The 16,703-nt window shown below is 37.9% G+C and overlaps 1 protein-coding gene across 1 annotated transcript; it reads left to right on the plus strand.

Moving 5' to 3' along the window:
- Positions 1 to 14,692: 14,692 nt before the first annotated feature.
- LOC311038711 (GTPase IMAP family member 2-like) lies at positions 14,693 to 15,760 on the plus strand (the record flags this gene model as incomplete). Its single annotated transcript, XM_084048290.1, has 2 exons — positions 14,693 to 14,714; positions 15,018 to 15,760. The coding sequence occupies 2 exons, from the start codon at positions 14,693 to 14,695 to the stop codon at positions 15,758 to 15,760; spliced, it is 765 nt and encodes a 254-aa protein (XP_083904416.1).
- Between the last annotated feature and the right edge of the window lie 943 nt (positions 15,761 to 16,703).

Raw genomic sequence — 16,703 nt, forward strand, 5'->3', positions numbered from 1 at the left:
TTTTGAGTGTATTGTATCCATCGGGTCACCAAAATCAAATTTTAAAAGCTTTTTAGAATCAATTGAAATGTTACTTTGAATATTGTGTAAACAATTTACATACATTTTATCTTTATATCATAAATTATCTTGCTTTTTTCAGTAGACACCACCTATTTTGTCAATTTTTTCATGTCCCCCATGGCCTTCGATGAAAGTGGACTTGAGATATGACTATTAAAAATGGGGAAAAAATAATACATTTTGCCATTGACATACAATTGTATCCGTGCTTTATTGCTGGTCATGTTTTGTTTTTTAATAAATAGATGATTAATCATTAAAATTGCATTATATAGATCCGTCCCCCAGTCGCACTCAACCCCGTTACACAAGTCATTCTCCTCTCTGTAAAAAGTATAAACTGACCCTTTAGTGGCATCAACAACATGTGATGGCATTCTACAAGTCTTCTGAGCAAGATGCTGCAGAAAGAGGAACATTTCGAACTTCTTATACAGCTATTTAGGGTCATTTATACTTTCAAAGCGTGGTCGTAAAGCATAACAACTCAACCCCGTTACATGAAATAAAGATAGAAAACTATTATTATTTTAAATTGTCTTTGTCATTTCAGCAATATATGTGATTGACTAATGTCATGCATGCCATGTGGTCTCCTCTTAATCATCACAGGTAGAGTTATGGCCATCTTGAGTAAAAAATCTCAACCCCGTTATGAATTTCAACCCTGTTACATATATTATTCCATATAAAAATATTAATTTAATAACTGAGATGGGAAAATATGTTTTTTTGCATGTTAAATATGTCCTTAATGGTGTGGGCTATTCAAAAAAGTAATTAGTTTCCATCGATTTTTCAAAAAAAAAAAGTGCAAATCGTACCGGTTTCGTGGAATGACTCAGGAAATAGTTGATATGATGGCTGGTCACCAGGTTACTACTGTAGTTATTATTATTAACAACAACAATGATAATAATAATGATGACGATAATAATAATAATAATAATGATTAATATTAATAATATAATATTAATAATAATAATGAACTTTAGTTCACAAAGGTCACAAAGTGCTTTACCAGTAAACAGCACGTCACAGATTTAAAAAAGTGTACAAGACACATAAAAGAGATTAAAAAGATTGTTTACTTGATTTGATTTAATTTAAATCAAAACCAGTCCTTATGTAGCTAGTGAAATTCAAACAGCATTCATAAACAAAAGTGATGGATCTTTTTCATGAACATGTTTAATGTGTGGAGGCTGAGCGTTTGAATTGAATATACATATATATTATCATGTAACCCGGCAACCACTATGTATACTGTATTTGATTTGGTATAACACCTGCACTTATTGCATGTATTTCAACTCAATCTCTTAAATGTTTTATCTGCAAGACGGGCTCAACCAAGAGTCCCTTAATCAAGTAGGCTTAAGTCAAATCATTGATAGCTTCTGGGAAACAGTATTATTTATTATTTTATATATCATATCATATCTTATCTTTCTCTCTCATATTAAGTATCTGTGTCATAACTTGTGCATCCAGGGCCGTTGGTTGGGCAGGACAACAGAGGATATCTGGGCATACAGCCAGGGGCCCTGATGGGAGATATGTGTTACTGAATTACGATCAAAGGTTAATTTGTTCAACCCAGGTAACCCATAATCTTTAAGAAGTGCCATATAGCCTTATTATGCTAAAGTTAGATGCTGTATTATGTGAACAAACACGTTTTGAACTAATATGCATGCTTGCTGAATATCAACACTGAGATATGCATCTGCTCCTCTGATGAGAAGAGATTGACAATAGATTTGAAGTATACTACGATGGTTCCATTGATCCAGCCAGAACACATTCGATTGATCATTAAAATAAACATGCTCTACTTATTGGTTTCAAACAATAAACAACTTTCTAAATGTTTTTAGTAAAGCCTTGAACATGATAAAATATAATGAAAATCATGTTTCCCAATTATTGCAGCACACAATTGAGTCCTTGTCACTATTGAAAGTGTTGAAGTGAGCCACATAAACCTTCACTACACTTCCTTTGAGTTATTTTTGCCTCAGCAATATACATACAGTATGTTGTTGCCATTTAACTGAAGTATATACAAAGAGAATATCTAACAAAATAAAAAATAGCTTCACTCCTAGTGAAGCTATTTTTTTAATAATCTAAGTCTCCTCAACCTGTTCATACACAGCAACATCCTGAGTGTTAGTTTAAAGGGTTAGTTCAGATTTTTGGACTTAAAGCTGTAGGAAATACTTGCCATAAATGTATTGGTTGCAAAGGTATTAATTGATTGCCCGAGTCCCGTGGTCAGAGTTCTGGTCCGGTTCTGATGAATATTAAGTAGTAATTTGGTGGGGGCCACTCATTAAAAATAAATGAATAAAAAAAACTAGCGTTATTTGTATTGTTAACCTATTTCTACCATATAGAGCAGGTTTCGTTCAACTTTGACCCCTCTGTCTGCGCTGCTGCAGCATACTCTCTCAAAACAAGGTGCACTGTCAGTGTTGCCAGATTGCGAGATAAACAAGCAGCCAGGTCTATGAAAACAAGCCCAAAACAAGCGACTAATAGGCCACATGACCTACATATATATTTAAAATAGCCGATCTACAAGCTCACAACGCGTCTTCATCGGACAAGTCGCTTATAATAAGCAGACATGGCAACATGGCAGTGCACTGTGTTTGTATTTTTAGAGAGTATGCCGCAGTACCAGAGGTGACAGAGGGGTAAAGTTGAACGAAACCTGCGCTATAGTAGAAATAGGTCAACAATACAAATGACGCTAGTTTTTTTAATTAATTTATTTTTAATGAGTGGCCCCAACAAACCACCTGAACTACTTAATTTTCATCAGAACCGGACCAGAACTCTGACCAGACTCGGGCAATCAATTAATACATTTGCAACCAATACATTAATATTAAATATTAATTAATATTTCCTACAGCTTTAAGTCCAAAAATCTGAACTAGCCCTTTAACTCCAAAAGTGTACTACGTGTGTGCTTGGGAAGAGTACAGGCAGGGTGGACCCAGCTGACCTGTTTGACACAGCTACTCCCAGCCATGCACACGCACTAATACGCGCACGCACGCACGCACGCACGCACGCACACACTAAACTAACAAAAAAAACAAAAAAATACATTTTAGCATTGCCTGGGTTTAGTGTTGACCACTTTCAATGTCCCTATTTTGGGCATGGCATTAGGAAAACATTCATTTCTTCTCAAAAATAGCCGTACAACAAAGTACTAATTCATAAACCAATGCTTAATTTATTTCTATGAGCCTGTTGTACCTAGCTACAATCTTGAAATTATTTGGCAACATACAGTAATAGTAGGCTATACATAATCTGGATTTAAGGATTTTAAAACGATTTATTTACATAATAAGCATCTACATGTAGCTATTTATACTTGTATGTCAAATATGGTCAGAAGAATCAATAGAGGATTCTGTTTTTTTTAGTTTAGAAAAGTATGGAATTTTGAAATGGAAAATGTGTGGGAACCCTGTATTTATGAGATATGTGAAATAAATGTTTTTTTCAATATTCCTGGTCACATGACCGAAATGGCCAAGATACAGTTATATCTCAAACTTAACTAGTGAACTAATACATCGGCTTTAGACAAAATAATAAACAAAAGAATATGTGTACATTGTGTAACTATAGTGATCAGGTTAAGTGAGTATATGCTAATATATAACAGGACGACGCATTGTGTGCTTGTAGATCAGCTATTTTCGGCTAATGTTTCCCTCAGAATAGGGATAATAGGGTTCAAGTGATTAATGTAAAAAAAATAAAAAAGTTCCCATCACACAAACATTTGGCAGCCCCCCTGTAGTTATTCTAAGGGCCCCCTAGGGGTCCCGGACCCCCTGTTGAAGACCCATGCTGTAGGCAATAAATGGCTATAAATTCTCATTCCAGCAGCAGTCAGCAGTCAGCGGAGTAAACATCACAGTCCAAAGTACCTACAATCTTATATTACTACAAGAAACAATAGCAGCGCTGCGGTAAGTAACACCTCAGATAAATTAAACAATTCATTAGATTTAATAGTAGTATAGTAGGATAAAAAATAACACTTAGTAGTATTTTTTACAAATACACTGATAAAGGCATGTATTAATATTTGAGAAAAAACACTCTTACACATTGTACACTGTCAACAACAATATAAATGCAATATGTTTATTCTGATATGATTCTGAAAAGTTTTATGTTTCAGTATCAGTTGTACATTTTAAATATAATATAATATTTCTAGGCACTACTTTTTCCAATGCATTTTTCATAGATAACACCCTTGTGGACTTGGGTTACAAGTTATCTGAAAAATATCCAGCAGTGTTTTTCAGGAGCCATAAATGTATGTAAATGTGAATTACAAAAAACAAAAATCTTATGCTGCTGGTTTTGGTTGTAAATTTCTCAAAATCTCTCTGAAATTGTAATTTATGTACCTAACATTATGACACAAGTATTGATGCATTAGAAGGCCTTTACTCAAATGTGAATTTAGATTCTGACATTTCTAATGTGTATGAAACATGTGTTGAGCAAAATTTACCATGTGTAAAGTTTAATTTTGGTGGGTGCCAATCACTCAAGTTGAAGCGTTTTTTTAAGCCGTGCTATATTTCATGGTCTAAATTCACATTTGAGCATAGGCCTACTAATGCACCAATACTTGACTCATAGGTTAGGTAGAATGCACTGTTTCCAATAAAGGCCTTAAGGTGACTTTTCGTTCCCATGTCTGAGCACTACCTTTTCAATGTATTTCTGCATAAATAACAGTGGACTTTGGGTTAAAAGATATCCGCAAAATATCCTGCAGTTTTTTTTGCAGCCATAAATGTACATAAGGCTGCGGTCACACCAAACTTTTATTCTGCCTTTGCAGCGGATTCTGGCAATGCTTTTCAATAGATACGGAGCGGTTTGTTGCGATTCTTCGATTTTTGCACAAAAAAAACACTCCGTTCCCTTTGAAAAGTATTGGCAGGGCCAAAAACAAAGCACTCATTTATAAAGCAATGCTTAATTGATTTGTATGAGCATGTTGTACCTATATAGCTACAATCTTGCAATTATTTGGCAACATAATAGTAGGCTATACATAGTCAGGATGTAACATACAGTACAGTTGGATTTTAAAACTATTTATTTACATAATAAGCATCTACATGTAGGTATTTATACTTGTATGTCAAATATGGTCAGAAGAATCAATAGAGAATTGTGAAATTTTTAGATTAGAAAAGTATGGATTTTTTAAATAAAAAATGTGTAGGAACCCTGTATTTATGAGATATGTGAAATACATTTATTTTCCAATATTCCTGGTCACATGACCGAAATGGCCAAGATACAGTTATGTTTCCAAAATTAACTAGTGAACTAATTCATCGGCTGAATAATAATCAAAAGAATATGTGTACATTGTGTAACTATAGTGATCAGGTTATGTGAGTATACGCTAATATATGATAGGACGACACATTGTGTGCTTGTAGATCTGCTATTTTGGGCTAATGTTTCCCTCAGAATAGAGATGCTATAGGGTTCAAGTGATTAATGTAGAAAAAGAAAAAGGTTCCCATCACGCAAACATTTGCCCCCCCTGTAGTTATTCTAAGGGCCCCCTAGGGGTCCCGGACCCCTGTTGAAGACCCATGCTGTAGGCCATTAATGGTTATAAATTCTCATTCCAGCAGCAGTCAGCAGTCAGCGGAGTAAACATCACAGTCCAAAGTACCTACAATCTTATATTACTACAAGAAACAACAGCAGCGCTGCGGTAAGTAACACCTCTGATAAATTAATAAATGAATTAGATTTAATAATAGTATAGTAGGATAAAAAAAGAACATTTAGCAATATATATATATATTTTCTTTTACAAATACACTGATAAAGGCATGTATTATTTGAGAAAAGAAAACACTCATACACATTGTACAGTGCCAACAACAATATAAATGCAATATGTTTATTCTCATATGATTCTGAAAAGTTTTATGTTCCAGAATCAGTTGTACATTTTATATATAATATGATATTTCTAGGCACTACTTTTGCCAATGCATTTTTCACCCTTGTGGACTTGGGTTAAAAGTTATCCGTAAAATATCCAGCAGTGTTTTTCAGGAGCCATAAATGTATATAAATGTGAATTACAAAAAAATAAAATCTTATGCTGCTGATTTTGGTTTTAAATTTCTCAAAATCTCTCTGAAATTGTAATTTATACATGTACCTAACATTATGACACAAGTATTGATGCATTAGCAGGCCTTTACTCAAATGTGAATTTAGGTTCTGACATTTCTAATATGTATGAAACGTGTGTTGAGCAAAATGTACCATGTGTAATGTTTAATTTTGATGGGTGCCAATCTGGGTGCCAATCACTCAAGGTGAAGCGTTTTTGTAAGCGTTGATATATTTCATGGTCTAAATTCACATTTGAATATACTAATGCACCAATACTTGACTCATATGTTAGGTAGAATGCACTGTTTCCAATAAAGGCCTTAAGGTGACTTTTCGTTCCTATGTCTGAGCACTACCTTTTCTAAGCATTTCTGCATAAATAACACCCTTGTGGACTTTGGGTTAAAAGATATCCTGCAGTTTTTTGTCACGAGCCATAAATGTATGGGTACGGTCACACCCAACTTTTATTCTGCCTTTGCGGCAGATTCTGGCAATGCTTTTCAATGGGTACGGAGCGGTTTGTTGCCATTCACGGATTTCCGCAAAAAAAAAAAGTTCCGTCCCTTTGAAAAGTATTGGCAGAACCGGGAACGCTGGTGTGTGTGTGTGTGTGTGTATGTGTGTGTGTGTGTGTGTGTGTGTGTGTGTGTGTGTGTGTGTGTGTGTGTGTGTGTGTGTGTGTGTGTGTGTGTGTGTGTGTGTGTGTGTGTGTGTGTGTGTGTGTGAGAGAGAGAGAGAGAGAGAGAGAGGGGGGGAGGACTGGAACAGTGGGCCCTATAGAACACTAAAAAACAGGTGTTTTTTTAAAAATATGTATTTATTTTAGATTAGATTTTATATCTGCATTTCAATGAGTGGCCAAATACTTACAAATACAAATACCTGGGTCTGCCCCCCCCCCCCCCTCCCATCGACCCACAAGGCAATTTTAATATAGGATTATTATCATCATGATTTGGTGGAAACAAACTGAACAGGAAGGGAATGTTTCCAAAGACAAATGATTGTTATTATTTTCAGTTATGCCTGTATAAAATAAGAAAGTAAGAAAAAACACTGCATAGGCTGTTTAGCTATTGTAACCATTACAGTAGTCAGGTAAGTTCTACTACTTACAGAATAACAAAACAAAATATTTGTTTTTTCCTTCTTTCTTTTAGGGAGAAGAAAAGATAAACATTACACTTGCAGAGATGGCATCATATTCAGGTTAACCAGTCAATGATTGATGACATGATATTTTACAGATTGTTTTAAACTTAAGTTATTAATTTGAGAAGATGTATGAATACTCCTTTTTTTTCAGGCCCCACTGAAAACCCCTCAAGGCTGAGAATTATACTTCTGGGATATAAATTTTCAGGGAAAAGCTCATCAGGAAATATCATCCTGGGTACAGAGGAGTTTGGGTTAGAGAGAACAGCTCAGTGTGAGGAGAGACAGGGAGATGTAGCAGGGAGACAGGTCACTGTGGTTGACACTCCAGGATGGTGGGTAAATTACTCTCCAAACGAAACATCTGAGCTTAACAAACAGGAGATAGTTCTTAGTACATCTATGTGTCCTCCAGGACCACATGTTCTCCTTCTGGTTATAAGAGTGAACGTTGACTTGCATTACGAAGATGAATTAGAGAAGCACATGCAGCTTCTCAGTAACAGAGTGTGGAAACACACTATAATACTGTTCACCCATGGAGAGAGTCTAGGTGATGAATCCATTGAGCATTACATTGAGAGTGAAGGAGAGGCCCTCCAGAGGCTTGTAGATAAATGTGGGAACAGGTATCATGTGTTCAACAATGAGAACAGGGATGATGACGCTCAGGTCATAGAGCTGCTGGAGAAGATAGAGGAGATGGTGGCAGGAGATAAAGTGGGCTACTTTGAGATAGACAGAAAAGTGTTAAAGGAGACTAAAAAGAAAAGGAAACGAGAGGCGAAAAAAGGAAAACGACGACAGATGATGGTGAAGAAAGAACGAGAGAACACCAGATCAATGATGGGTATTTAATTATTTCATTAACATTCTGCCAAATCACACTTCTCAAATATACAGACACAGTAATTACCTTAATGATCACCATAAAGACACATTAAAAACATATTATATATATATTAAATAAACAAGGCCTCCCTGTCATTCTTACCTTGGTGTAAATATGGTTCTAAAGTTTAAAAGAGTTGCACTTCAGATGCCTCAATCAGGGTTAAGACTGACATGTTTCAAAGTAGCTGCTATTTAAAAGTATAGTTATATTATACAGGTGTGGTTGATAAGGCTAGCTGTCTAATTGTAATCTGTTCTCACAGGCTGACCACTAGCCAATCAAAGGCAATGTTCAAAATAACAGTACTTATGAATGAACAGATATTATAGGTAAATAAAACAAAATATTAAAGTAACAAAAATTACAAGATAGTACTGGACGGAAATTCAAATATGAATTTACATCAACGGTAGCTTAAGTGATATTTTTTTGGTTAAGAGAAAATGTTTTAGCGCTTATGTTTCAGGCACTATATGTGCAAAGCCTCAACGATTCTGTCTATGCTGCTTCCATGGCGGTAGCACTTGCTATGCATCCTATGTGTATAACGCATCATGAACATACTTATAAGGCATTATAATCTGCTCATAACTCTGTATAATCAGATTTATAAGCGCTCATAAATACTCATAATGCTTTATAACCATAACCATAACACATTATAAGGCATTTTATAATGACTTATAAGTATCAAGTGTTATAATACTTCATAATTGCTGCTAAACTGCCAAATTAATTATCATAGTTATAATCCATTATAATCAATTGATAATGCTTTATTATCACTGTTATAATGTGTCATAATTATTATAGTGCATTATTATAATGCATTATACTACGATTATAAGTTATTATAAGTGGTCATTTCTTACTTTATGACCATTTGATGAGGCTTTATTATCACGTTTATAATGCCTTATTATCACTTATAAGGCATTATACTGTGATTATATGTTATTATAAAGTGGACATTATGATAATTTTGTACAGTGTTATTATTACATTTTTATCACCTTTAAATCACTGTACTAATGCATTATAATTACTGTTATAATGCATTACACTATGATCATAAGTTATTATAAGTGGCTATTTGTTACTTTATGAATATTTAATAATGCTGTATTATAATGTCTAAAATGCCTTATACTCACTGTCATAATGCATTTTAATTATTATCACTTATAATGCATTATAACTGTGATTATTATGCATTATACCAGAGCATTATCAATTGATTATAATGGATTATAACGATGAGAATTAATTTCGGGTTGCATAGCAAGGGTTACAAAGTGGGGAGCAATTATGAAGTATTATAATACTTGACATTATAAGTCATTAAAACATGCTGTATAATGTGTTATGATTGCATTATACGTTGTTATGAATATTTATAACTTTAATCATCACGTGTTATAAGCATAATACAATGCATTTATACTTGAACTTATAAGTCTTTATAATAAGCTTTATAATGTGTTATGGTTATGGTTATAAAGCATTATGATTATTTATAAGCTCTTTTATAAAGGATTATAAAGGATTATGATCAGCATTACAGTGCCTTGTAAGTATGTGTATAATGCGTTATACACATGGGATGCATAGCAAGTGCTACCGTTTAACCCCCTACCCCCACCCATCCCACCGTCCAGGGACATCAACCACACAACAACAAAATCACATATACAAACACATTATAAAGAAAAAAGAAAACAAAATACAAATACGGATACAGATACACATACAAAACACAAAAGGGGCGGAGGCCTGGCGGGCCAACACCGGCAGGCCAGGCCAGCAGCGGGCGGGCCAGATCCAGCCATGGCGCTGACAGTGTCATCCGCCACCGCCGGCTTCTATGGACTGCCACCCACAAGTCTGGCCCACTCTGCGCCAGTCCGACCAGCCGTATTGATCCACCACGCCTCCGCCCTTGTCAACCCCGATCCCCGCCAGGGGGGGCAGAGCACAGGGCCGACCCTCCAACACCACGCACATTAGGGGAATGTTAAGCCTCTGACATATGAGATAAACACAAACCAAGTTGTGACATTTTTTTTCCAGTGAACCACGTACGTTGTATCTGCCTTGTTTTGACAATCCATTGGACAACAGAGGGTGGTCTTTCTGCTTTCCAGTTATACAGTATAAGTCTCTGGGCCTGTAGTGAGGCAAATGGAATTGCACTCCTCACCTGGCCTGGAAGACCCTCAACTATTGGGACCACTCCAAATATAGCAGTGTAGGGGTTAGGCCTCAATACCTTATCACCCAATGATAAGAAACATTCAAATATTTTGGACCAAAAATCTGTCAGGAGTCAACAGGACTATGGCTTACTGCGCATATTGCATATTGCTTGCCCCCGTATTGCTGCTTGCAGCTATATTGTTCAATTTGTGTTTCTTCTATTTCAGGCGATGACTTCCTTCTTTCAGAGATAGTAATTATGCTGATGGGATATTCAAATTCAGGGAAGAGTTCATCAGGAAACAACTTTCTAAGTGCAGAGGAGTTTGAGTTAGAGAGAACAACTCAGTGTGAGACGAGACAGGGAGATGTAGCAGGGAGACGGGTGATTGTGGTCAACACTCCAGGATGGGTCTGGAATCACCCCCTTTGCTACACATCTGAGCTGACTAAACAGGAGATAGTGCTTAGTGCATCTCTGTGTCCTCCACATGTTCTCCTTCTGGTTATAAGAGTGGATCAGTCATGTAATGCTGTTGTTTGTGACTCAGTAGAGGAACACATGCAGCTTCTCAGTAAAAGAGTGTGGAGTCACACTATAATACTGTTCACCCATGGAGACAGTCTAGGAGATAAATCCATTGAGCATTACATTGAGAGTGAAGGAGAGCCCCTCCAGAAGCTTATTGAGAGATGTGGGAACAGATATCATGTCTTCAACAATGAGAAGTGGGGAGATGTCACTCAGATCACAGAGCTGCTAGAGAAGATAGAGCTGATGGTGGCAGTAGGTAGATTGAGCTGCTTTGAGATAGACAGAAGAGAGTTAGAGAAGGCTGAGAAGAAAAATACAACAGAGGCTGAAAGAGCAACACAACGAGAGATGATGGTGAAGAAAGAACGAGAGAGTATCAGGTCAATGATGGGTATGTAATTCTTTCTTTAAAGTAATACTAGGTAACGTTTTCAGTAAAACTAAAGTTAAATTGTATATCTTTTGTGAGTGGCAAATGTTTCACAACACCCACTCCATGAATTTCACTCCCGAAAGCCTTTTATTTATATATTTTCTATTGAACGCTGTCTAGCTTGACTTTCCCTCAAAAATGACGTCACCTGGCCGGAAAATGGAAGCGGAAATGCACCAGGTTCCTGTTTGGCCAGGAACTACCGCGCCGGTTTCCTGTTTGGCCAGGAACTACCGCGCTAATAACAAAAGGAAACTCACGCTGATTTTATGAGATTGTATGATTTGAAGAACGAAAAAAAAACAGAAAAAGAAAACACAGCTCACGGTAACTAAAGCTCGAGTGGCTAAGAGAAACGATCCACAGATCGTATAAAACAATTAAAGAACGCTTTTTGAAACGCTTCCGTCTTCCGGTGAAAACGAATGGAATTCTGGGTGACGCAGTAATAAACAAACGTCCTGCAGTGACGGTAATGACCAGCAGAGGCTGCTAAAATTTTTTTTTGGGAAATTTGCACAGAACAACTTTAATATCACTTTGCCACTAACATCCTATCACAACACATTTCAAATACACAGACACAGTAAGACTTGTTAATAAATGATCACCATGAAGACAAATACAAACAAACAAACACATTTACAGTAAATACATAAATCCAAATAACAATATGTTTTATGTGCCGAACGTGTAATTTGAGACCTGTTTAGTCATGCATTTAGAGTGAATCAAGAGAGAACTAGAAAAGTGTGCTCCTTGGAGCAAAAGTCCGGCAAGGCAGTCATAGTCAATTGGAACGGTATTTGAAGAATCTGACTCCTACATCTTGATCACATGACCCCAGAGATATGTGTGAGTTTTGGACTAAATCAGTAGCAGCAGCAAAAAGTGTGTTTTAAAGAAAACGTGAAAATGTGGTAGTGTGTCATTGTTCTGACTGTGCATTATTCCGACGGCCCGTTGGTACGACTTGCCCCATTACTAACCCTATCCCTAATAGCACGCGGAAGCCATGTAGTCGGAATAATGGGATGTCGGACTTATGGGCAGTTCCCGGAAAATGTACAGTCATTTGTCAAAAACTGGACCATATGTCATGGAATGCCAAGGAATCTAGGGAAAAAAGATGTTGATTGTACGTCCAACGGATCAAGAGTTAAAGGCCAAAACGTGAAGTGGGCTGTTGAAGCAAAAAAGCATTTGGAGTGGAGGTAAATCATTGGCCTAGTGGGAATGTACGTGCAAAGTTTCACAGCAATCACTCTGACTTGTGGCATGTTGTGCAAAACGGGCCACCCCTGCAAATGTTGGAAGCCAATGGTAGCCAATCGGAATAGAATATGAGAACTCCGACAGATACATCTTGGATCACAGAGATAATGTATACAGATTTGCATATTAGCAAATAATCTGTTCAGCAAAAATCTGCCTCATGGTGGTGCTATAACAGGCCAATTTGAAAAACTTTGGGGTGGAGATCCTTCTTTGGCTTACTGGAAGTGTGCATGCAAAGTTTCTCGCCGAATGGCGCAATGGTGCAAAACGGGCCCCTCCTGCAAACTTTGAAAGCCAATCTTAGTCAATCGGAATGGAATTGAAAAAATCTGACAGATATATCTTGATCACATGACTACAGAGATAGAGAGAGGTATGCCTATTAATAGCAAAAACTGTGTTTTGCAAAGAAAAGGTAAAATGGCGTAATATTGTCAGGTGGAAATGGGCCATTTCTTCCTTGGCCTTATGGGACTGTGTGCTGGAGCACTGAAGCAGACCTTTCTATGCAGGACGCTTTATGTGGTGTGGACTGGGATATGAGCCATCAAAGCTCAGGAAATGATATGAACAAGTCTCCAGAGGTGGTGGGGCCAGCTTCATAGCAGTGCTGGTGGATGAGATAGTCTCTAAGTATGGGTGTTTACGAGCCAGAAACCATTTTTCATCAAAATATTCAAACTCTCCATGGCTCAGTCTATTGTCTCCACTACAAAGTCCACCATTTTTACAGTACCTAAAAAAGCCTTGTGAGCTAGCCTGAATGATTACCACCCTTTAGCGTTGACATCAGTGGTCATGAAGTTCTTTGAGAGGATGGTGTAGGACTACCGTATTGACAGGAAGATAGCGCTGAGGAGAAATAGTGATGTCACAGTGGCATCAAGACCACTGTGGCCGTAGGACATGTCATTTTTCGAGGGGCACATAGCCTTAGATAGGGGCCATGGCCGTCGTGGCTGCCGTGAAATTCCTGCCCTGATGGGTACACAGTACACTCAAAAGGAAGGGAGTGGAACTGAAACCAAAAAAAGAAAGGTGTTCAAGAGGTATAGGCCAAAACAAGAAGCAGCCTGATATTACGTCACATTGACGTTGATTTTGCAAAGGGAGCGTAACTATGCTCCCTCAACCCTACGTTCCCTGAAAACAAACACTAAACTGAGGGAACATATGGCAGAGGGAACATTGGCATGACCCCGACCAGGCCTGGTGGGGAAATGCAATTGTATTATTTTCAGTTAACTACTTGTAGAAAATGAATCTAATTGTAGACAGACAGACAGACAGACAGACAGACAGACAGACAGACAGACAGACAGACAGACAGAAAGACAGACATCACCCACTCCACCCTCACCACTTACCTAAAACCTGGATGCAAACAATCTTCCTTAAACTCAACTGCAATAAATCTGAAGTCTTCCTTATTGTTCCAGATGCCCTCACCCGCTCCACTCGTAACCCTGAACATAGACGGCTCCATTGTCACTCCCTCCACCCAAGTCTGCAACCTTGGTGTCATCCTGGATCCCACACTCTCCTTTCAGCCTCATAACAGCCATTTCCAACCCCAAAATAGCCTTTTTCCACCTACGCAACATTGCCCGCCTTCGCCCAAACTATCCCACACTGCTGCAGACACTAATTCACGCATTCATCACATCCAGACTCGACTACTACAATACCGTCCTATACGGTACCACCTCCTAAGTTCTCAAGAAACTACAGTATGTGCAAAACTCTGCTGCCCGCCTGCTCACCAGAACCCGATCCAGAGATCACATCACACCAGTCCTCCACAACCTTCATTGGCTCCTAGGCTCCTAGTCAAAAACAGAATATATTTCAAAATACTGCTCACCACTTTCAAGGCCCTCAACAACCAAGCTCCCCCACCTCTCTGACCTCCTTCACCGCCATGCCCCTTCCCTCTTCGTCAGGTCTGGTGATGCCAACCTCCTGGATGTCCGTGTCCCCAAGACGAAACGATGAACTGGGCTTTCTCAGTTGCAGCTCCTGCCTTTGGAACTCACTCCCAGCTCACATCAAAGCTGCCCCCACCCTTGCCCTGTTCAAACCACCCTCAAAACCCACCTCTTCAGACGCATCCCCCACCGAATTCTAATACCCTTCTGCCTTTAAATTTTATGTTTTGTTTTGTTTGTTTCGTTTTCACTTTGAGTACCATGAAAAACGCTATATAAATTGGATGTAATATTATTTTATTTGTTCTTCTATTTCAGGGGATGACCTCCATCTGTCAGAGATGAGAATTATACTTATGGGACATAGATATTCAGGGAAAAGTTCATCAGGAAACACCATCCTGGGTACAAAGGAGTTTGGGTTAGCAAGAACAACTCAGTGTGAGTTGAGACAGGGAGACGTGGCAGGTAGACAAGTCACTGTGGTCAACACTCCAGGTTGCAAAAATGATTGTCATTTAGAGTGCACTGAGCTGATCAAACAGGAGATACTGCTTGGTTTCTCTTTGTGTCCTCGAGGACTACATGTTCTCCTCCTGGTTGTAGATGTGTTCAACTCACGTCAAGCTGACGTTTGTAAATCATTAGAGGAACACATAGAGTTTCTCAGTGAGGAACTGTGGAGTAACACTATAATACTGTTCACTCATGGAGACAGTCTAGGAGATAAATCCATTGAGCAGCACATTGAGAGTGAAGGGGAGGCCCTCCAGGGGCTCGTTGAGAAATGTGGAAACAGGTATCATGTCTTCAACAATGAGAACAGGGGTGATGACACTCAGGTCACAGAGCTGCTGGAGAAGATAGAAGAGCTGATGGCAGGAGATAAAGTGGGCTGTTTTGAGATAGACAGAAGCGTGTTAGAGGAGACTGAGAATAAAAGGAGAACCGAGGCTGAAAGAGCAACACAACGACAGATGGTGGTGAAGAAAGAACGAGAGAACATCAGGACAATGATTGGTATGAAATTATTTCATTATCATCTGTCACTAACATCCTGATGGTGTAAAAAGAAATCCTCAACAAACTTCTCAAATACACAGCCACAGTATGACTTATTAATCAATAATCACCATGAACACAAATACAACTAACACATAACCACATTTACAGTAGATACATAAAACTAAGTAACAATCAACCCTGTATTCTTATTGTGTTGAAAGTGTAATTCAACACTCGTTTAGTCATATATTGAGAGTGAATGGAGAGAAAACTAGAAAAGTGCACTCCTTGGCACGCAGGCCTCCGCCTACTTACTGTAAATGTAACATCGCACATTTTGGGCAATCACAGCCAATTGGAATGGAATCTGAAAAATTTGACTGATACATCGTCATCCCATGAATCCAGAGATAGTGTGTACCGATTTGTGTGAGTTTTGGACAAAAGTTTTAGTAGTAGTAGCAAAAAGTGTGTTTTGAAGAAAATGCAAAATGGCAGAAAATGTAGTCTGGCACAAATGGCCAGGGCCCACATGGGGTCATGATCCAAGTAATACAGGGATACAATGATTTTTATTGTACAAACTATGGTTCAATAGTAATAGGTCAAAACGTTTAGTGAGCTGTTATAGCCCCATCATGAGGCGAATTTTGGTCCAACGGTAGGGGAGATTAGCTGCTCACATTACAAAATAATTACAAAAGAACTCTGTGGAGCGCTGTATGTATTTAACTGATCACATTCAAATTATGTATTAGTCACTTAATAACTAGAAAAAGCAGGTCCTGACAAAACAATTTCAGATGTGCCTTCCTTCTGATTGAAAAATCACAAAAGTTTAACTTCAATTTCATAAAAAACATATTCAAATACCATTTGAACCACGAAAGATTCCAAAGTTATGTGCGCTGTTTAAAGTTTAAATTATGTTTCTAAAATGAGGTGAAAATAATGAGGTTCCAAAGTGAGATGGGTTTAATGATTTCCTTCATTCATTCT

The sequence above is a fragment of the Gymnoscopelus microlampas genome (genome assembly GCF_963454915.1).
Source record: "Gymnoscopelus microlampas genome assembly, chromosome: 3".
Lineage (NCBI taxonomy): Eukaryota > Metazoa > Chordata > Actinopteri > Myctophiformes > Myctophidae > Gymnoscopelus > Gymnoscopelus microlampas.